Source organism: Cynocephalus volans, chromosome 15 (assembly GCF_027409185.1).
Source record: "Cynocephalus volans isolate mCynVol1 chromosome 15, mCynVol1.pri, whole genome shotgun sequence".
Lineage (NCBI taxonomy): Eukaryota > Metazoa > Chordata > Mammalia > Dermoptera > Cynocephalidae > Cynocephalus > Cynocephalus volans.
In genome coordinates this window covers 24,002,606-24,026,322 of record NC_084474.1, presented here as the reverse complement: position 1 = coordinate 24,026,322, position 23,717 = coordinate 24,002,606, and the positions used below count along the sequence as shown (strand labels likewise).

Below are 23,717 nucleotides of genomic sequence, written 5' to 3'. Positions count from 1 at the left end.
GAAACTTTTTTTTGAAATAGGCACTGTCAAAGGATGTTTTTGAAAAAATGTTTTTGTGAAATGGTGGTTTGTGGATATTTTGTGGTCTTTTAAAAGTTATTCTGAATTTCTTCAACATGTTATTTTTCGTCTAAATTTCTGTTTTAAAAAAGTCAATTTAGAACAACAAAATACAGAATTAATTACTTATTTTCGGTCTATTTATTTTTCTTTCTAGTCCCATCCATTTATTTTTACTTAATAACAATATAAAATGTACAGTTTTATATTCTAATTCTAAAAAATTATATCTTTCTATAATCTTTTCTGTTCTAGTCCAGAGTTTGCAAACTAGTTTCCTTTGAGCTGGACTGAGTCTTCAGATAAATTTATATTTGTATAATATGCCCAGTATTAACTCATGCAATTTTAAAGATATTTTTGAATTAGTTCCTACTTTGAAAAATTGGGAGAATTTATATTAAAAACTTGAATGTGTGGCTTCTCTTGAAAAGCCACATGGTCTTGACATACTGGGCCTACTTTCTTCCATGACAGACAGCACTTGACAGTGGCTGTGTCACCTTTTGATAGGCCATGCATTTTTGAGTGTGTCACAGTCCGTCATTCCATATCATATCTGTATGTTATTATATCAGGCTGCTTCACTCATTTAGGAGCTCTGTCTTCCAATCTTTGGTCTAGGCTAATCCATATTAAAGCAACCCTGGGTGGAACTCTTTTGTTTGTTGCTAATACTGCATCTGTTTTTGTCTTAACAGGAGAAGATGTATGGTCTTATGCAAAAGGACTTCCTCATATGTTTCAGCAGGGTGGCGTATTCTACAATATTATGAAGAAAACCATGGGTATGGTTAATTTCTGATTTTATTCTTGGATAATATCTCCACTCAAGCTGTTATAAAATAGAAAGTTCAGATAATATTGTATTAAAAATATTTCCAAAGTTAATTTTAGGTATATAATCTTCTTTAGTAGTCTGCCTAGTTAAAATAAATTGTTATTCTGATGGTCAGATATGTTTTCTGCTATTATATTACTAAAAATCTCCTATCACTTTTTTGCTCCTATTTTCTCAATTAAGTTATGTATATGATTCTTAACAACTAAAGACAGATTGTGAAAGCAGATTTGGTCACAATGCTAGTGACTATCCAGAACCAGATAATATGGTATTTTTGTTGTGTGTTTTGACTACGATTAGTATATACCTCATTGCTTTCTAGATTTTAGGGAACAGCTCATTTTACATTTAACTTCTTTTACATTGTGTGTGCATTGTTTGTAAAGATATAAACACTTGTGTGCAAATGTATAACTGTATCCTCAGAGTTTTAAGGTCTTAAGAGAGAGGTTGCCAGCACATATGTTTGGAGCGCACATGTTTTTTAAAAGATGTCTTGAGTGCTTTTGGTCCCAGACTCATCACTCTGGTTTATGTCACTATTTTACCTACCTAGCCTACGTAGACATTAAGTGCATAATCTCTATTTTGTGGTTTCATCTCTTCCTCACACATTTTTTTTCCTTCTTAAACAAACCCCTCCAACTTGGCTGTTGTAGAAATGTTCAAACATGTACAAAAGTAGCGAAAGTAATATAATGAACTCCCATTTACCCACCAACGAGCTCCAACAATTATCAGTACATCTCTACCCTCTTCTCAACTGGACTATTTTAAAGTAAATCTCACACATAATATGATTTCATCTGTAAGTACTTCAGTATATATCTCTGAAGCTAAGGGCTCTCTTTTTTCTTCTTGAAAAATAACCACAATCCCATTATCATACCTAAAAAATATGAACAATGATTTTTTAATATCACCAAATATCTAGTTAGTGTTTAAATTTCCTTGGTATTTGATTGTCTCAAAAAATGTGTTCTTCTCTTGGTTTATTTGAATCAGGGACCAAAGAATGCCTCTCCTCCCCTAAAAATATTAAAATATTATTAAGTATTATTGAGGCATAACTTACATATAGTAAAATTCACCCTTTTTAAGTATACAGGTGTATTAGTCTGTTTCTATTGCTTATGATAAACTACCTGAAACTGGGTAATCTATAAAAAAACAAAATTTATTTCTTACAGTTTTGGATGCTGGGAAGTCCAGCATCTGGTGTGGGCCTTCTTCTGGATGGTCCCATCGTGATGCAGCCAATCACATGGCGAGGATGGCAAGACCTCTTTCATGTGCTCTACTTATAAAGCCCCTGCCATGCATCCATGATAATCCACTAAACCATTAACAGACTAATCTGTTCATGAGGACAGAGTCCTCACCATCCAATCACCTCTCAAAGGTCATAATTGGATAGCCTTTCAAATATCATAATTGGATTTCCCACTCTCTTAACACTGTTATAATGGGGATCAAGTCTCCAACACGTGAACTTTTGAGGGACACATTTAACCCACAGCAAGAGGTATATGAATTTTGTATACAGATTGTGAATTTTGGCAAATATATACAGTCATGTAACCACCACCATCACAGTGAAAATATAGAATTTTCTTTCCATTACTCCAAAAAGTTGCCTCATGCCTCTTTGTAGTCAACCTCTTTCCCTTTGTCCCTAGGTCCTGGCAACCACTGATTTGATTTCTGTCTTTAAATAATTGCCTTTTTCATATTATAATATAAATGGAATCATATAGTGTAATCTTTTGTGTCTGGCTTCTTTGACTTAGCATGGCAGTTAGCAAACTAGGGCCTATGAGCCATATCAGTTCTGCTGCCTGTTGTATATAGATTTTTATCGGAACACAGCTACATTCATGTTACACATTCATTGTCTATGGCTGCTTTCACACTACAGTGGCAGAGTTGTTAATAGTTGTAATAGAGACTGTATGGTCCACAAAACAAAAAATAGTTGCCATGTTCCCCTTTACAGAAAAAATTTGCCTATTTCTGTTTGAATGTACTTTTGAGATTCATTTGTCTTGTTGCATGTATGAGTTTATTCTTTTTTATTGCTGAGTAGTATTCCATTGTATGGATGTATCACACTTTTAAAAATCCATATTTCATAGTTAAGGAACATTTGGGCTGTTTTCAGTTTTCTGGTTACTATGAATAAAGCCACTATAAACATTTAGGTACAGGTCTTTGTGTTTCACTTCTCTTTGGTAAATACCTAGGAGTGAGATTGTTGTGTCATATGGTAAGTATATGTTTATCTTCGTAAGAAACTTCTAAACCAAAGTAGCTGGACCATATTGTATTCCTATAGCACTGTATGAGAATTCTAGCTGTTCTATATCCTTTTTAGCATTTGGTAGTGTCAGTTTTTGTTTTTAAAATCATTCTAATAGGTTTATAGTACATCTCACAGTGATTTTAATTTGCATTTCCCTAATAACTTTTCATGTGCTTCTTTACTATCTTTTTCTTTTTGCCCATTTTAAAATTGATTTAATTTTTTTAATTATTGAATTTTGAGAGTTCTTTATATATTCTGAGCACACATCATTTATCTGATAGGTGTTTTGCATGTGTTTTCTCCCAGTCTGTAACTTGTCTTTTCATTCTCGTATTAACAGTATCTTTTGAAGATCTTTATGAAGATCTACTATCTTTTAATTTTGTTGAAGTCCAGTTTAACAATTTTTTCTTTTATAGTTCATGCTTTTTGTGTCCTATCTAAGAAATCTTTGCCTAATCCAAGCAAAATGGATTCACACCATATGCAGAATTAACTCAAAGTGAATAAAAGACAGAAGTGTAAAAGCTAAAACTAGAAAACTCTTAGAAGAAGACGCAGGCATAAAATTTCTTGACCTTGGGTTGGGCAAAACCTTCTTAGATAGGACACTAAAGTACAATTTTTATTTTGTTTTCTTCTAGGAGTTTTATAATTTTAGGTTTTATATTTAGGTTTGTGATCCATTTTGAGTGAATTTTTCATATGTTGCAAGGTATGAGTCAAGGTTCAATTTTTTATATATGGATGTTCAATTGTTCCAGTACCATGTGTTGAAAAGGGTATACTTTATATGTTGAATTACTTTGTCAAAAATCAATTGACTGTGAACTACTTGAAAGGGTAAATTATATGATATGCAAAATATGCCTCAATAAAGTTGTTTTTAAAAAATAATTTGAACATGTGTGGGGCCATTTCTAGAATCTCTTTTCTGTTTTGTCAATTTCTATGTCTCTCTTTTTGCTAGCACCACACTTGACTATTGTATCTTTATAGTAATTCTTCAAATCAGTTAGTGTGAGTCCTTCATATTTATTTTTTTTCAAAATTGCTTTGGGTATTCTGGGTCCTTTGTTTATCTATATACATTTTAGAATCAGCTTGTCGATTCTACAAAAAAGTATGCTGGGCTTTCAGTTCAATCACAATACAGTTGTGATTGCATTGAATGTATAGATCAAATTGGAGATATTTGATATCTTCTCAACATTGAGTCTTCCAACTCATGAAAATATTATATTTCTCCATTTATGAGGGTTACTTCAGAAAGTTTGCAGAAAAATTGAATTTAAAGATAATATGAATCTTTTCACGAACTTTTTGAAGTACCCTCATATTCAAATCTTTAAATTTCTCTCAGTAGAATTTTGTAATTTTCAGCATACAGATCTTGCATATACTTTGTTAGATTTATACCTAAATATATTATGGATTTTTTAGATGCTGTTGTAAAAGTTGCTTTTTAAAAATTCTAATTTCATATTGTTCATTGGTAGTACATAGAAGTAAAGTTGGTTTTTATACATTGACCTTGTACCCTGGGGCCCTGCTAAAGTCACATATTATTAGTTCTAGTAGCTTTTTAGCAGATTCTTTGGGATTGTCTATGTAGGTCATCATGTCTTTTGCAAATAAAAGACAACTTTAATTCTCTGTTCATCTATATGCCTTTATCACTTTTTCTTGCCTTATTATAGTAGCTAGGACCTTCAGTTCAATGTTGAATAGGAGTGGTAAGAGCAGACATTATTGCTTTGTTCTTTGTCTTGGGGGGAAACATTCAACCTACAGGTTTTTCAAAGATATGATTTATAAGGTTGAGGACCCTGTAGAAGGGTTTTATTCCTAGGTTTGCTGAGAGTTTATGTTGTGAATGGATGTTGAATTTTGTCAGGTGCTCTTTTCCTACATCTGTTGAGATCATAAGGTTTTTCTCTTTTAGTTTGTTGATAGGGTGAATGACATTGATTTTTGAATGTTGAACCAACTGCATGCTGGATTCAATTTGCTAATATTTTGTTGAGAGTTTTTATGACGACATTCATGAGAGATAGTGGTCTGTAGTTTTCTTGCAATGACTAATTAGCATAATATTGTCTTCATAAAATAGAGTTGGAAAGTGTTCTCCTCTGTTTTCTGGTAGATTTTATCATAGCTTTGATATTATATCATTCTTAACTGTTTGGTTGAGTTCACCAGTGAAGCTCTCTGTGCTTGGAGTTTTCTTTGTTGGGCAGTTTTTAACTACAAACTAATTTCTTTAGAGCAATCTTAGCATTATCTCTTTTTTCTTGAGTAAGCCTTATTAGTTTTGTCTTTCGAAATCTGTTCGTTTCATCTTAAATAATCAGATTTATTGGCATAAATTTGTTTATAATATTCTCTTATTGTCCTTTTAATGTCTGTAGCTCTTTCATTTCTGATATTGGCAATTTGTGCCTCTCTTTTCTTGGCTGACCAGGCTGGCTAGTGGTTTATCAATTTTATTGCTCTTTTCAAAGAAACAACTTTTGGATTCACATGGTTTTCTCTGTTGCTTTTCTGATTTGTTTTAGTGATTTCTGCTTTTATCTTTATTTTTTTCATTCCTTATGCTTGCTTTGGGCTTAATTTGCTCTTTTCCTTCAAGTTTCTTTAAGTAGAAGCTTAGATGATTGATGATAAATTTTTGTTTTCTAATATAAGCATTTAAAGCTATGAATTTCTCTCAAAGAATCCCTTCCTTGTGGCATCCCTTTTATAACTTTTCATCTTTTACTTCATTCCACTTTCTGAATATACTGATACTAGTTAATGGTTTTTAAAAGTTAGTATTTAATTAGGATTGATTATGGGAATCCCAGTAACTTGGGTAAGTATACACTATCTTCCATGCAATTGAAAATAACTTCCCTCAGTTGTTTTTTGTGTGAGGGAGGGTGTTGGGGTGTGAGGAAATGGTGTGAGGATGGCTATCTTGAGTATTTTCTAAATAGTTTTATGCTGGATTGAAATCATTTTTAAAAAGTTAGCTGTGGTGCCAAGACAATTCAATGGGGAAAGAAGAGTCATTTCAACAAAGGTTGCTGGGACAACTGGATGTCCATATTGAAAAGAATGAAGTTTGAACTCGGCCTCACACCATATGCAGAATTAACTCAAAGTGAATAAAAGACCGAAGTGTAAAAGCTAAAACTAGAAAACTCTTAGAAGAAGACGCAGGCATAAAATTTCTTGACCTTGGGTTGGGCAAAACCTTCTTAGATAGGACACTAAAGTACAAGCAACAAAGAAAAAGTAGATAAAAAGTAAACTTTTGTGCTGCAAAGGACACCATCAAGAAATTAAAAGGCAGCCTATTGAATGGGAGAAAAATTTTGCAAACTATATCTGATAATAGACTTGTATCAAGAATATAATGAACTCTTATAACTCAACAGCAAAAAAGACAACCCAATTAAAAAACAGGCAAAGGATCTGAATAGACATTTCTCCAAAGAAAATATATAAATGGCCAATAAGCACATGAAAAGATGCTCATCATTAGTCATCAGTGAAATGCAAATCAAAGCCATAATGGGATAGTACTTCATATCCACTAACATGATTACAATAAAAAAGTCAGATAATAAAAACTATTGGTTAGGATTTAGAGAAGTTGAAACCCTTGTACACTCCTGGTGGGAATGTAAAAAGGCACAGCCACTTGGTAAAACAGTCTGGCAGTTCCTGAAAAGATTAAACATAGAGTTACTATATAACCCAGCAATTCCACTCTTAGGTATATACCCAATAGAAATGAAAACATATGTTCACACAGAACTTGTACACAAATATTTATAGTAGCATTATTCATAAAAGCCAAAAATGGAAACAACCCAAATGTCCATCAACTGATGATTGGTTAGATAAAATATGGTATACCCATACAATGGAATATTTGGCAATAAGAAGAAATGAAGTACAGGTACGTGCTACATCATGGATGAAAACATGCACACGAAAGAAGGCAGTGACAAATGACCACATAATGAGATGTTCAGAACAGGCACACCTAGAGAGACAGAGAGTAGATAAGTGGTTGCCTAGAGCTGGGGATGAGGTGGGGAGAGGAAATGGGTAGTGACTGCTAAAGTTCAGGGTTTCTTTTGGGTGTGATGAAAACATTCTAAAAGTGTGGTGATGGTTGCACAACTCTATACTAAAAACCATTCAGTTGTATACTTAAAATGGGTGAATTGGCTGAATTGTATGTGAATTATATCTCAGTAGAGTTGTTATATTTTTTAAAACGTTACATGTGGTATATATGCTTCTAAGGAAGTTGTTTAGAGCTCTGGAGTCAGAATATCTGAGGTCAAATTCTGGTTCTACCACTTACTCCCTGTATGACCTTTAAGTTTCAGTTTCTTTATTTGTAAAGTGGATATGATAATGTCAGGGCTGTTGGGAGGATCAAGTGAGATTGTGCACATAAAGCAATTAGCAAAAAGCCTGGCACCTAATAAATACTTATTAAGTGTTTGATATTATTACTATTATTATTAGAATTCCAGCTGTTATTTGTAAAATTAAAGTTCTTTTGACTATAACACAACTATTTGAAATGAGTCATCCTCAGAAAATTATTTTACCTTCCAAAATATAATTTCTTCTAATATTTGTGTTAAATTTTTCTATTTTTGCAACAGATTCATGTGGCAAATTATTATTATCCTGTGGTCAAAGACTCAAAACATATCAAGCACTGCTCACCCCACGCATATACCTTCACATTCCAAAAATAGGAAAAGAACATACCTCTCTTACTTTGTTCAAATTCACCTTAACGGTAGATGGTTATATCTACATTTGAATAGAAATACTGCCCAGTATAACTGAACTGGACTACTATAATTCCAGTTCTTCATATTTCAAAAGGCGTTTTGAGATCAATTGGCTTAATATGTAGTAAGTTTCCTTGCAGGTCTTTGTATAGAGGTAAATGTACAGATGAACTGCAAATTTAGTCTTAACACTTCTTTAGATATCTTTTGACTATACTTGTATTTGAACTTTATAAAAATGGAATTGTGCTGTATACATTTTTCTGTGTCTTTTATGTAACACTTTACAGATTCATCCATATTGATTAGTTCAAATATAGTTCATTCATTTGCACTGCTGCATAGTATTCTATTATGTAATTTTAACACAATTCATCCATTGTTCTGCTGATGGACTTTTGGGTACTTTCCACTTTTTTGATATAAGGAACAATGTTGCTACATGTCTTTAGCATATATGAGTAATGGAATTGTTACATGATGTAGACATTTTAATGCATCTTGATTCTTAAAATTCAAAGGACTATATAAATTACATAAAACCTGAAGAATTATGCTTAAAGGGATCACAACAATATTTGCATTGTATTTAAAGTATTTGCATTGATTTTTAAATATATATTTTAAACTTAAGTTATATAATTCTAGAAACTATAGAGTTGGGAAATATCTATAATTTTTAAATATTTGTCTTATACATACATGTTTTAGGCAAGATTGTAATTATAGTACTTTGATTTGTTTCCTGCTATTGTAGCATTATGCACATTTTATTGTATATATCAGGCATCATGGCTTTCTTATTTATATAAATTTTAATACCTGATGGGCCATAATTTATTCAATCATTTTCTTCTTGTTGAAAGTTTAGATTTCTTTCAGTGTTTCGTTGTAAATAATACTGTGATGAATGTGTGTGAGACTGTGACTCTTTCCAGTATAACCAGGAAAAGCATCACAGTAGCAACCTGGAAACAACTGTAAAACCTTTTTATTAGAATAGAAAAATTAAAACTTATTGCTTGATTTTTGTTAGGCACTGTGGTATGTGTTTGCATATGTTTTCTCATTTAGTCCTCAAATAATTGAGTGAGATGAGCAGTACTATACCCATCATTATACTTACCTGATTGTATTGTAGTGATTTATTTGTTTTCTAAGAATTATGATATTTTATTTTTGATTCCTAAGAGTCTATTGTAGTTCCTGGCATATAATGAGGCTCAATAGATGTTATCTATTGAAATAGATGTTTAAAAGCTTTGCCTTGGGGCAGTCCTGACCTTACAAAATTGTCTTTGCTATCTTTGTTTCCTGAGCCATAGTTCACAGATCTCTGAGGTAGGGACTTAGTAGTCAGTAAACTGAGTCCAAGATGTGCCCAGAATAGTACTATTTAAACAATGTCTCTAACTGTAATTTTGTGTGTATGTATTTGTCCGATATCTCTGCTGAAAAGGTGTCAAGAGGAAATTATACTTGGATTTTTATTAATTGGTACTTTACCTACATTGTTTATTCGAAATTAATGTAATTTATTCATTTGCAATTGAGTTCTTTTCTCTGGTTATTTGGAAAATACTGTGTAGCTTTTTGGGGGAGGGAAGGAATTCTTTTTGGGGGAGGGAAGGAACTGCAGCTGGCCAGTTGGGGATCCAAACCCTTGACCTCGGGCCTGCCCGTGGCTCACTTGGGAGAGTGTGGTGCTGATAACACCAAGGCCATGGGTTTGGATCCCATATAAGGATGGCTGGTTCGCTCACTTGGGAGAGAGCATGGTGCTGACAACACCAAGTCAAGGGTTAAGATCCCCTTACCGGTCATCTTTTTACAAATAAAAAAACAACAAAACCAAACAAACCCTTGACCTCAGTGACTGCCTTTAGGAGACTGCCTAAATGCCCACAAAGCACTGCAGAGTTCATTCATTGTCCCCCTCTCTGGGAACTATTGCACTTAAGACTTTCATTCATTTCTAACTAGTTTGCTTTGCCTTTATATTTTCCCATAAACGTGGTATATTTGTCATTTATAACAGAATATCTGAAATAGCATAATTTATAAAGTAATGAAATTTATTTCTTACCATTTTGGATGCTGAGAAGTCCAAGGTCCATGGGTACAACTGGTGAGGGCTGACTTCTTGGTGGGAACTCTCAGAGTCCTACCACATGGCGAGAGGGCTGAGCGTGTCAGTGAGCTCACTTGCCCTCCTTTGTAAAGCCACCCATGCCACTCCCATTAAAATGCACTCATCTATTAACTTATTAATCCTTAAATGGATTAATCCATTCAGGAGTATGTAGCCCTTATGATCCAATTACCTCCCAAAGGTCCCACCTCTCAACACTGCCACATTGGGGATCAAAGTTTCCACATGAGCTTTGGAGGGGAAAAACATTCAGAACATAATACTTAAGTGACAAATTTACTTATTTTTGTCTTTTTGTGTGTGACAAATTTAAAGTGTTGTTTTGTTTTCATGGCTGGCTGCTATGGAGAATCTGGATAAATTTAAAGTATAAGGATAGTGGATTGTTTAAAACACACACATTTTTTTTATACCCAGGTTGAAACAATATAAAATTTTGGAATTCTCTGTAGTGAGACCAAACTCCTTGACTAGAAAGTAAGAGAAGCTGGTAAAGTTCTTATCCTCTACTGCTGCATTAGTGGACCATGAGAAGTAAATAGAAATGAGCTACGTGAGGAGCATCCATAACCCAGGCTTATTTTGATCTTTCTGGCCTACCAGAAAGGAATAAGAGTTATTTCAAAGGAATTTAATTGAATAAAAACTTCTTAATTTCTTGTGAGAAACTGTCAGTTCACCCTGAAGTTGTAGTGCATTCATCTTAGTTTTCCTAAATGTGACCCACAACTACTACTTTAACTATGGAATATCTTATTTTGCAAGCTTATAGTTTTTTGTGAAAGACATATACCTATGGCACACTGTGAAAACACCTTTTATTCTGGTATTCTATAAATATTCAATAGAATTACTTTTAATTTTTAGTTCAGCAGACTGTGCAACAAGTTAGGCATACCTCACTTTGCCCTTATATATATTTTGGCAAAGTTTATAATTTGATTTTAGTTTAAGTAAAAGCATATTTTCTTATTAGTTTACATTGTGTTTTCCTTACAGCTCAGCTGTTGGTGTCGAGCCCTTTCTTAATTTTGCTAATAGGATAATGACTTTTTAAAAAACATCCCCTGGGGGAACTACTTTAAGGTTGATAGTGATGGGTATTTTTGGTAATAGAATTCTAATAAATTTTGTTTTGAAAACCGTTATCTGTAAATTGTTATTGAAAATTTACTATTTCAACTATAATTGTCTTTACTACACTTTTTCTAATACCTTAAGTAAGATTTTAATATGTTAACTGTCTTTTCCCCTTCTTTAGGTATGGCTGATGGCAAGCATTGTACTTTTCCACATCTACCTGGCAAAACCTTTGTCTATAATGCTTCTGAAGATAGACTGGAGTTGTGTGTGGATGCTGCAGGGCATTTCCCCATCGGTCCTGATGTTGAAGATTTAGTTAAAGAGGCTGTAAGTCAGGTTCGAGCAGAGGCTACTACAAGAAGTAGGGAATCAAGTCCCTCACATGGGCTATTAAAACTAGGTAGTGGTGGAGTAGTGAAAAAGAAATCTGAGCAACTTCATAATGTAACTGCCTTTCAGGGAAAAGGGCATTCTCTAGGAACTGCATCCAGTAACCCACACCTTGATCCAAGAGCTAGGGAAACTCCAGTTGCAAGAAAGCATAATGCAGGGACAGACTTTAGTAATAGTTCCACTAAAACAGAGCCTCCAGTATTCACAGCTGCTCCTAGTAACAGTGAGCTTATTCGAATAGCTCCTGGAGTAGTAACAATGAGAGACAGCAGGCAGCTCGATCCTGATGTTGTTGAGGCTCAGCGAAAAAAATTGCAGGAAATGGTTTCTTCTATTCAGGCTTCAATGGACAAGCACTTGCGGGATCAAAGTACAGAGCAGTCACCATCTGATCTTCCTCCAAGGAAAGTAGACGTTGTGAGTTCTTCTGCAAAGTCTGGGAGTCTTCAGACTGGCTTGCCTGAATCTTTTTCTTTAACTGGTGTCACTGAAAGTTTGAATACAGAAACAACTGATAGCTGTGTGACAGATGCACTGGGAGCGGCATTTGCCACAAGGTCAAAAGCACAAAAGGGAAATCCTGTGGAGGAGCCCGAAGAGATGGATAGTCAAGATGCTGAGATGACTAACACAACTGAGCCAATGGATCACTCTTGATTTAATTAGAGGCTAATAATGGCAGAATGTTTATTGTGAATATGTAATATTTGTTGGCTGGGCCACTTAACTTGATTAGTCATTAAAAATCTTGTACGTATATAATTCAGAGATTATATCTTGTTATTCAGTGCATGATAGCAAGTGTGTGATTGGCAATAGCTTTTAATATACTCCTTCCCAGGCTGGCTCTGAATTCCTATAAATTAGTTATTAGATCTGCTGAGATGAGTTTCTTCCATATATGTGGTTCATTGGAAGTTCTTTGTAATTTTAATTCTATGAAAGTCTTACTATTTCAAAGATGAAAATTCTCCTACTAAATATGTATGTTTGATTTCTGAAAAGACTAAAATGGATAGAAATGAGATTTTGCTAATGTTGATGTCATCAAGGTGACTATTCCACATATTAGAGTGTCAAAAGATTTGTCAATTTGAAGGTTGTCTGAACTAAATTGTATCTTAAAATTCATAAAATAACTATTAGACAGTGGGATTCTGACATTTCCATGAATATAAACACATTCATAGAAATATGTATTCTTGGCAAAAAGATCTTGAGAATAGAGTGTAATGATAGAACATTTTACTTATTTGAGCAAGGATGGGGAAAAATATGTATTCTAGAATGATAAAGTCAATGTGATTAAGTTATGCTGCTGCCAACACAGCAAATTGTGTGCTCTGTTGATAATGTGTTACCATTATTTTTTTAATCTTGGCCTGGTCAAGTACCACCTAATTTTTTTTAATCTTGCAGAAAAGTTGATTGCAAAGTGTGGTAGAAAATAAAAATATAATGGTAGCAGTGGTCAATCTCTAATTTTCAGAGTTTGTCAGATTCACAGAGAATTTATAAATAAGAATTTATCTTTATGAATGAGTTACATTGTTCTACAATTTTGGTCAATGGTATTTAAGCCTGTGTATGCTTAGTGTCTTTGAGCCCCTTTGAACCAAAAATGCTTCCTTTTCTTCTTAAGAGTCCATAAGATTTTCTTTATTTGTTGGCTTCACTTGGGTTTGGATGCAAATTTTACTGCATTGTACCCTGATTGGGCATTTGCTTAAACAGTGTATTCATCAAATCTTTAGTGATAGTTTCCTCAAGAAGCAGCTTTCATGCTTATTCCTTATAGAAAAAGAGTGTTTATCCTGAGATTGGTATTGCACTATTTCATTCTATTCTGCAAAATCTGTATTCTGAAATGTACATTTCAATCCATCTTCCTCTGTTCACTGAAATTAAGTTGAATTCGAATGGATCAAAGACAAAATATATGTTAATACAGTCTCTTACCTAGAGCATTCAAAGCCTGGCTGTCTCTGTTTGCACATGTAACAGATGCAGAACTGTGTTTGCGATTCTAAGAAAATGTACATCAGAAAGTATATTATTAGGTGTTAAAAAATCTCAACCTGTTGATTCATAAGGGATATAGAATCTGTTTTTCCAGATAAGGGAGATTTTGGTCTTCTTTCTATGAAAGTATCTCTAACTGTATCCTCTTATTAAATGAACTCCATTTTGAATAAGAAAGGAATGGAGACTCTAGACATTTTGCAAGCATATCTGAGCAAGATATATATATTTGGGTTAGTTTTTATCACGTTTTTCTTTACAGTATTTTCTCTCCATTCTTCTACTTATAAATTTACTTTCAAGCATCTTTCACTACATCAAAATAGCAGGAAAATTTAGAACTTTTATGTTGTGTTCTAGTTTTGCATAAAGTAAGAGATGCAGCTACGAAATAATATTTACCACTTAGTATATAGGTGGCTTCTGTCACTCACTAACCACTATAATTATTTTTGGCTTTTCAGTCACCAAGACATTTTTCCTGCCCCCCCCCTTTCTTTTTTGGATTTAAATACAGGAAAACCTTAAAGCAAAAAATGCACTGCTTCTAAGGACATAATAGGATCACCTTTTCTGTAACAAATATTTTCTTCACCTGTGGCTTGATATGTTTTGTTAATAACTGACAAATGTATCATTTCTCGGCCTTTTGGCTCAGATCAAGTGTAATAACCAACAAATATAATCTCATAGCATTAAAGTAAAAATACCAGAAACAAATTTTATCTCCCTATTAAGTTCTTGTATAGAATGCACATGTGTGGGGGCTGGCTGATTAGCTCATTTGAGAGCAGGGTGCTGACAACACCAACACCAAAGTCAAGGATTCGGATTCCCCTACTGGCCAGTTGCATCCCACCCTCCACCCCGCAAAAAAAGATGCAGTAGAATGCATGTGTGAACATTAGAAGATGGGCTTAAGCTATGACAACAGTTTATTAATTTTTCTAGCTACAGCAACGCTGTTTAGAAGCCAATTAGGTATTAATACAGTACAATAACAGTTTGAGTTGTCCCTTGATAAAGAATAAAAGGGTTGATTGTGAGAAGTGATCAGATTTCTTGAAATTATTTTAAATCAGCTGAAAATTCGTTGGGGTAATTAATGGCTTTTCATCCTCACAAGTTTTAGAACAGGATTTCTTTAAGTTTAAAAATATCCTTTGTCATTCAGTATGGTTATATCATAACCAAATACATGACTATAGAATGATTTTTTTTTTAGTACTATCATTTGTGATATTGCTGCATCTTTCAGTCCAAGTGAGGCTCAAATCAGTTAAAGTATTTTTTAGCCCTAGATGTAACACTGTAACTATAATTCAATCCTATAAATTCTATTTGCAGTGTTTCATTGAACATTGAAATAAAATTGTAATTTTTTTCCTTTACTAATTCATTCTATAGTTAATCATACATACCAAGTTTGAATTGTTTACCCAAAGTCCAGTTGAAGATGGTGTTTGTCTAGAATACTGGTAATGAGAAACTGGTTGGAATTGAAGAAAACAGGACACTGCCAAATATTGTGAAATAGAATATAATTAACTCCAAGGGAATGGTTACGTAGGAACTAGTTTAAGAACAAGCCTAAGGCCCATTTCCTCCCCTTTCACTATGTTTTAGGTATTTTATTTGGAAAATGTTAGGATAGAGGCCTGAGAAATTTAGCAAATGCTATTGACTGAAATTTGCTTTATATATTCTTATGATTTTTACTTTTGTTTTTGCAATCAAGCCTACTTCTTGCAATGAAGATATTAATCTGAAATGCATCTGTGATTCCCTGCCACAGGTCTTTATTTTAAAAGTAACTTCACTGGAGATGAGCAGTGATTTTTGCATATGGTCTCTTACCTCAGGGAAGATCACTTGCTAGCAACTCATACAGTACTAATGACAGGTTTTTGAGAATTGTACTGACATATATATCACGTTAGCTACTAAATGTAAAATTGATACAGTATTATTTTATGTAGTTACCTACTAATACGGTCTGCTAGTGAACATTTCTCTAAATATTTAGACCTCACTAATAACTAATCTTTAAGTATAAAATAAACTTGTAACTTCTGTCATTAATTACACCTTAACTGTTTAATATAGTGACAATATTATAAAATGTTTATTTCAGAGTATCAATAGTTTAATCTTCATTTTTCAAGAGTCATTTTAATTGGCCCATACATAAAATTCTGCAGTACAGATTTTGAGAGTTTCATGGTTCTCAAAGCAAGGTTTCCATCTTAAGATTTTCATAAAAGCAAAGTCTTTGCAAAATTGGATTAAATTCCACTCATTGTAATATTAACTTATAACAGTAGTAGTGAGATACATATAAGTAAGTTGGGTAGAAATATCCTACCTTTCAAAGTTATATAACTTAACAAAATTATACAACCTCAAGGTTCTTCACAATTAATATAGGAAATTAACTTTTCAAAGCAGAACTGTTCATGTGAAAATATACCTTGGTGAAATGTATATTTAAGAAGTAAAATAACGAAGGGGAGCTATATCACCAATGTAAGTTATAGAGTTAATTGCAGGTTCTGCCATTCTTGGTAATTCTTTGACATGCTAAGTGTTTCAGTTCATATTTAATGATACTTAATCGTGGGAATTTTAATGTTTGTTAAAAATAGCAGAAATTGTAAAAATTGTGAATTATTGGAAAAAATGCCATTACTTGTATATGACATTTAAATTTTTAAATTATGGAGTCTACATGCTTTTGAAGTATAATATTAATACAATGATTATTCTCTTGTAAAAGAAAAGGAAAACCTAGTAAAGAAAAATGTTTTAGTTGATGTTATCTGCTTGTGAGTATCAATTACTTAATATTTTAAAATTTAAGGTATTGCATAGTTTTCTTTAGAATGCAGAAATCCCTTCCTGAGCCTTTATGCCTGTGGTAGAGCAATAAAAGACTAAAAAGGTTATTGGTATTTTCAGGTTTATTTGACTTTAAGAATTAGTGCCAAGAGCTGGAGAGTCCACTTTTTAGATGGAAATGCTATTTAGAATAGCTATGTAAAAATAAGTGGTGATAGTGTAAATATTTAGAAAAAATTAAATAGCAAGTGCTTTTACTGCTCAAGAAAATAGTATAGATGTTCTATCATCCTTTAGACACTGGCTGTTGCCCATTATTTTCTGATTTCGTGATTGTTGTATATGTTACATTTGACTAATGAATACTTGGTAATAGTGTATTATAACAGTGTATAGTGCTCTACAGCACATCTCACTGTACAGTATTTGAGGTTTTCTTTTGTATCAGTAATAAAACTGAGTTAATACATACTGATTTTCCCCTCAACTTCTCCAAATTAGCTTTTTAAAGTAATTTTTTATTCCTTAGTTTCCTGGAGTTATACTGGAATATTATAATGCCTGAACATATACTTCAGTTTTATAAAGGAATTCTTAGTGTCATAAAGTTTTCTTTTTTAAACTTCTGTAAGTGGAATTTAATACAGGGACAGTAATTTCTCCCCTTAATGCAGATTTTAATGCTAGATGAAATGGACCCAATTAGAAAAGAAAAAGGAAAATTTCTTTAGACATGTTACATAATTGTGTCATGTAATGCTTACTGAATATTTTAAAACAAAACAAAGACATGTTCTAATAAAGAGAACTTGGTGATGGTTTTTAAAAATACTGATTAGTAATAATGAGGAAATGTATGGAAATATAGAAAATAGTCCTAAATTACATTTGTATAGCTTAACTATCAACACTCAACTTAAATTTACTTTAAAGTTTTAGTATATATGCTTAATATCTGTTTTACCAGAGTAGATCATTTTACTCAGTGGTTAGAATATAACCTCAGACACCAGACTTCCTAGGTCTGAGTGTTAATACTATGTGACCTCTCTGTGCTTCGGTTTCCTCTCTGAGGATAATAATGACATCTACTCCTAGGATTGTTGTGAGGATTAAATGAGTTAAACACATATCTGATATTAAGAACAGTGCCTGAAACATAGTAAACACTCAAATACTTGCTATTATTATTGTTATATGTCAAAGTAATGTAGAGTTCAGTTGCCATTTAAGTGGGATAAATCCTCACATCTAGGGCACACATTATTTAATTTATTTCGTTATATCTAAAACTTGTTTTATTTGTGGTATTTAATTAATGGACTAAAGCCTGAATGGTTGTACATTCAAATATTTACAAGTATGCAAGGGCTTTATGACCATGTGCAACACTGAGAATCTGGAGAACTGACAGTTTGTGCTTTGTGATTTGAGGTAAGTTGGAGCCTTTCAAGGCCTCTGTTTCTACTGTAACCTTGTGGTTTCACATTTGTTACCCTTTTGTTCTGCTGACCATGTATGGTTTCACCTGCTGAAGGAATAGTGCTGATGGGACAGGTGACATGGATATGAATCCCAAGTAAACTAAACTAAACATAATTACCTTTGCTTTATGCCTTGGCTGCAGTTGTCCCAAACTTGGACTTAAGGTCTTGTATATGCATGCCATTGGCTACATACCATCAAGTGAGAGCTCTCAAAAACTCTTCAGTAAATAAGATAAACATCTTACTTATGACAGTTTATTATGGATTTTATTTTTACAGACTGGCTCTTTCAGACCCCAGTAACTGCAGTCCTAATGAATAATTGATTGTTTCTAATCATTAAAAATGTATACAGAAAAATTCAAGTAAGTCTTTAATTGACTTTCTAAACTGTATATGGTACACTGAGGTGAAAAATTTACTTCAAATTTGTACTCTTTCCTCATTGGCACTAAACTTTTCTTTGGTCCGCTTGTCATACCACATAATTCTTTAAAAACAGATAAATTGTGTGAGAATCTGGGGAGATTATTCCTGTTGGTTACATGTATAGAAAAAATTTTTTATGTATAGTATGAGGTATACCTGTAAAATAAAGACTTCTTTTTATATTCGATTTATGGAATCAGCTTAGATAGTCACACTTGAATCATTCATTCAAAACAAGTACTGATCAAATGCCAATCTTGTATTTTTCTAGGAACCAGGAAAACAGTTCTGGAATGAGACAAATTCCATGTGCTTTTACAACTTACATCTCAGTGATGGAGACAGGCAAAACACACACACATAATAGCTATCATTTAATGCCCCCTTTCTCTGTCCAGGAAATAGGCTAAACACTTAATGTGCAATAATTAACCCTCAGGATAACCCTTTGTGGTTGGGTGCCATCATTGTCTTCATCTTTCAGGAAAGAAGGTCACATACATTAGTTTACCCAAAGTCCTGGAGTTAGTAGGTGGCAGAGCTCAGATTTAAACCTAGATGTTTATGACTTCATAACCTATGCTCTTAACCCCAATGCTACATTTGTAATTTAGCAAAGGAGTAAAAATAGGTGGTCACATAGGTCTTTTCAGACATCTGTTGTTAAATCTAGCTTGTTTTCAGGTACACCAACCTGGTTTGAACTGATTTCAATGTATAGTACCTGTCTTTAATTTCATTTCCTACTAGTTCCCTTCCTGCACCCCAATCCTGTACCCCAAGTTCTTCCTTTCTTGGGTTTGTTTTCCTGCCTCCAAATTTGGAGGTGCTTTAAGAAAGAGTTTCAGAATTTCTTAGATGACTAATATGGGTAAATTTGAGAATCATTGGTTAGATAAAAGTCCAACTGCCTAATTTCAAGGACCTAGACTAATTATTATTTGTTAAGTAGGTCTATTGCTTTGGAGGGAAGGCTCCCCAAAGGTGATGTTTCCTCAAAGTATAATGAATTGCATACATCTCGCCTAGAAAACATTTCTATGGAATCTATCGTGCCAGGTACTCTGCTAACATAAGGAATAATAAACAGGTAAGAAAGGCAAACTTCCTGGCTTCATTATGTTTACATTTTTGGTGAAGGAGAGAGACATTTAAACAAGCAATTAAGTGCACTTATAGGGGGAGTATTGCGTGGTGTGGGATTACAGTGCAGGAGGAGCTAATGTGCCTTGCTAATGGTTAGGAAATGCTTTCAGAGAGGTAATGAATTAGCTGAGACCTAAAGAATGAATAGGATACTTAAAAATTAAATTGTCAAGATTCGGAGTCTCCAAAATTATTTTACTCACTAGGCCAGGCCCTCAAGCAAAATTAAGTGGTAGGCTTATGTTTGCCCTGCTTTAGATCTCATATCCTTACTGGAAGGGGATGGTGACTCAGTTGAATGGAGAATGAGAAATTTCAAGAAAGCTTGCAAAAATAAGGTTGCCAGGGAAAGAGAAAAACTGGCAGAGAATGAGTTCCTGTATTGAGTGTATAAAACCAACTTCAGATACGTGAGCTTTGAAACTAAAAGGTATCTGCTACTAATATGACCAATGTAAATTAGATGCATAGATGTATAACAAAAATAAACAAAGGAGTAAAGCAAGAATCAAATTAGGGGTTTAGAAGCCCTCAGTTATTCTGATTTCTTTCAACATTACCAGGAGTATAGAAAGATTAGTTTTGTTGCTTCCTCTAGCTTCTCAAGGCTCTGTACAAGTATCTGTCACCTGTTTCTATTAGGCAGTAATACTGCCCCAGTGGCTAGTAACTAAATGTCTATCTTAAGTTGTGCTTATGATATTCCTCTTCAATTTAAGATTATCATTATGGATATTTCTTTTGTAAACGTTACAATGTTATTAAATTTATTTTTGGTACATTGAGGTGATTAGAAAAATTAAATATCTGAAAAAGAAGTAATCCATAAAAGTTCTCATTGAAATAGGCCTTAATTTCTTTCCTGTTTAAAAGTTATTCTCAAAGCAATACATGCCCATGGTTAAAACAATTCAATTCGAAACTTTAGAAAGGCATCCAGCTCCCCATCCCAATTGCTAAATCAACCATTTCTTTTTGGTGTTTACCTCCTTAAATAGGATGCTTTAGGTCTAATTTCTTGATTTGTCAATTTTATACAGTATTTTACTCTCCCATTATGAAAGATGAGTTCCCTTGCCTTTTTTAGGTTATCTATAATTTTAGCATACTTAAGTCTGTTTATTGAGCCATCAATTTCGGACATTGTCTTTTGACTCCCCAATATGTAAAATGAGGAAATAAGCATTTCTACACTTTCTAAAATTTCCTATCTTTCCATTCTACTTCCTAACTGTTATCAGCTGTACTATTTATTACTTTTACATTGTCAAAGTTTATGGTATTGAAAATATGTTCTTGTGGCCATAATTGCTTTTAAAAAAAATCTATAGTTTGATTAAGCTAATAAACAACTGAGTTGATCCCAAATGTTAAAATGAAAATGGCTTTTTTTCTGGGACACCAACTGGAAGTTAGAGTTTTCCTAAGGCAGATTCTGTAATTTAATTTGTTTAGAGAACAGTCCTCTTGTTTTTGCCTGGGAATAAATGCACCAGCAGTTACTTCACAAGAAGAAAGTAGGAATAGATTATGGTGGACATTAATTAGCATAGCTGTCCTATAAAACATTCAATTGTCTTGTTTTATGTCCCACTACTCACTCTAGCTTGCTATGTATTCGCTTCCTAATTTGAAGCCTTCAAATCCCATTGGGAAATTCAGGCCCCACTTTTGCTTTAGTCTTCTCCTGTGTATAGTTTCTGAGGTGTGGTTGTCATCAGTATTTTTCATACCTCACTATGTTCCTGTTTCCTGTCTTCTAGAAATACATTAATAACCAAAGTCCACAGATGTTCTTCCTGCTACTCTTCTCTTTAGCTGTTTTGGGTTTGTTCCCTTTTATGCTTTACTGTAATAAAAATATGAGTTTGGGATGGAGAAGAGATCATTATATACATTCAATTCACCATCTTGAACCAAAAGCCCAGGTCTTAAATTTGTAATGAAGTTATACAGAATTGGCTGGCCGGTTAGCTCAGTTGGTTAAAGTGTGGTGCTGGTAACTGGCCAGAAAGAAAAAAAAAATTGCACAGGATAATCTCAGGTTTTTATTTTTTGTTTTTTTGTATTGTTTTGTTTTGGTCTCCTTTAGGTAACTTCAGCATTTTGTAAATCAAAGACATTTTGACTTCAAAGGAAGGGTGTTATTGTTTTGCCTGGAAGCAATGCTAAAAATTTAAGTAAAAACCACAATTTATCTTTCAGTTAATATTTTAATGTGTAAAAACAGGGCAAATTAAAAGAAAAGAAAAAATCAACTATAGTGCTATCCTTTAAAGATGCTGGTGTGGCCTCTATTGGGAAAAACAGTCTTCATTGGGGTTCTTGCACTACTACATTCATCTTGCTGGGTGTGCCAAGATTGCAAGACCCTGACTATTCTCTTATCCAGGCCATTTCTAAGGGGTATTTGCAGCTAGTAACCTTGAGAGATGAGGTAACATCACCCACAGACAGTAAACAGGTTTGCTTACTGCTTACTTTAAAAGCAGTGGATTCCCCAAGCTCAGTGTTTCTCAACTGCAGCACAAACACATTGTGTGGATAACCTCCATCTGGGCCTATCACATTGCTCCATGGGACCTTCTGAAATCAAGAGAAACTGACAGAAATATGCTGATGCTCAAGTTGTTTGCTGTGCTGTAATAACAATCCTTTGTCTCGGACATAAGAATCTGGTGTGTTCTGCTAGCATCTGTGAACCAGTAACAGACTAATTTAGCTTGTAAGGAGGGTAAAATCAAATTCCAGACTTGACAGCTACCTGACCAGAGTGTCATCAATGAAGGGGCACTCATAGATATTCTGAACCCATCACTTCTCATCAGATTTAATTTTCCGTGAAGTAAATTTTTGTTTTTCAAAAGTTCCTGAATTCCCAAGCCAGACTTTGATTGGATAAAGTGTATGTCTTGTGGATGAAAGTAACCATTAGCATGTTCCGCTCCTAGCAATAGTTTTATTGGACAGGGAGCTCCAGAGTCATTGAAAGCATTCATACCTAATTCTGACCTGCTTTTACTTTGTGAATGGCTCCTTTTTGTTTATTTGATAAAAGGATAAAATCTATGAAAATGAAAATCTGAACAATCCAATGTTTAGTTTTAAGAGCTATAATACTGGACTAGAACACTGAAAAACTAGAGATATGAATTCTGTTCCTCTTTATTGAATTACTTATTAATATCACAGTGAACAAATTAGTGCAAAGTTGGTTGACTTGTATATATGAGGGGTCTTCAAAAAGTTTATGGAAAGATTTGTATTATCTTTTAATTCCATAATCTTTTTGAAGTACCCTTGATTCATTTATATTACTGTAAAAGGCAGGTAGTGGTATAATATAAAATTCATGCACAGAGCCTAGCACCTGGTGCTATAATAAAGATTGGGAATCCCTATTTTTATTTTTTTTAATTAATTTATTATTTATTTATTTATTTTTAGTTTATGATTTATTGTTTATACTTACACAAATATTATTTGCTACAGAATACAGAGTGATTAGTTCAGAAGATAAGAAACTAATCCAGAGTGAGCACACTGGCCATCCCTATATAGGATCCGAACCCACTGCCTCAGCACTACCAGCGCTGCACTCTCCCGAGTGAGCCATGGGGCCGGGCCGGCCCCCAAAACCTCGAAGTTTTGAAGGTTTTTTTTTTCTTTTTAAATGAGAATTGCCGATTGAAGCACAGAAAACACGTGGCCGCCCGCAGCGTCCGGCCCGGGGCCTCCAGGAGAGGGCTTGGCTCAAGGCCCAGGGCAGGGACTCAGCCACTCAGACAGGTTGGAGACCTCCTGCACCCACAGTCCGTCCTGCGGGAGCAAAAGGTCCCGAGAATACAAATGTATAAAAGTAGATATCCTCTTCGTCAAAATTAAGACTTCAGGTCAAGATGGCGGAATAGATGGTCCCTAGCGTCACTCTCTCCCACAAATCAACTGATTTAAACTATAAAAACATAACAACAAGTGCATATGGGACAGTGAGATGCCCAGCAGGGGAGGCAGAAGCTCCGTGGAGACCACATGCCCTGCGGGGCCGCCGTCGCACGATCTGGCAGATGGGCTTCACTGCCGCCACCCGGCTCCATTCCCAGCCCATCCCAGTGCACACAGAGTGGGGAGACGTCTGGCAAGGGAGGCA

General features: G+C 34.0%; 1 protein-coding gene across 1 annotated transcript in view; it reads left to right on the top strand.

Moving 5' to 3' along the window:
- VCPIP1 (valosin containing protein interacting protein 1) overlaps nt 1-16,346 on the top strand; it is a 30,256-nt gene extending 13,910 nt beyond the window's left edge. The window contains exons 2-3 of the mRNA XM_063079774.1: nt 762-848; nt 11,431-16,346. Of these exons, the coding sequence (XP_062935844.1) occupies nt 762-848; nt 11,431-12,302 (959 nt within the window). The 3' untranslated portion in view covers nt 12,303-16,346. The remainder of the gene's footprint in view (nt 1-761; nt 849-11,430) is intronic.
- Nucleotides 16,347-23,717: the final 7,371 nt, after the last annotated feature.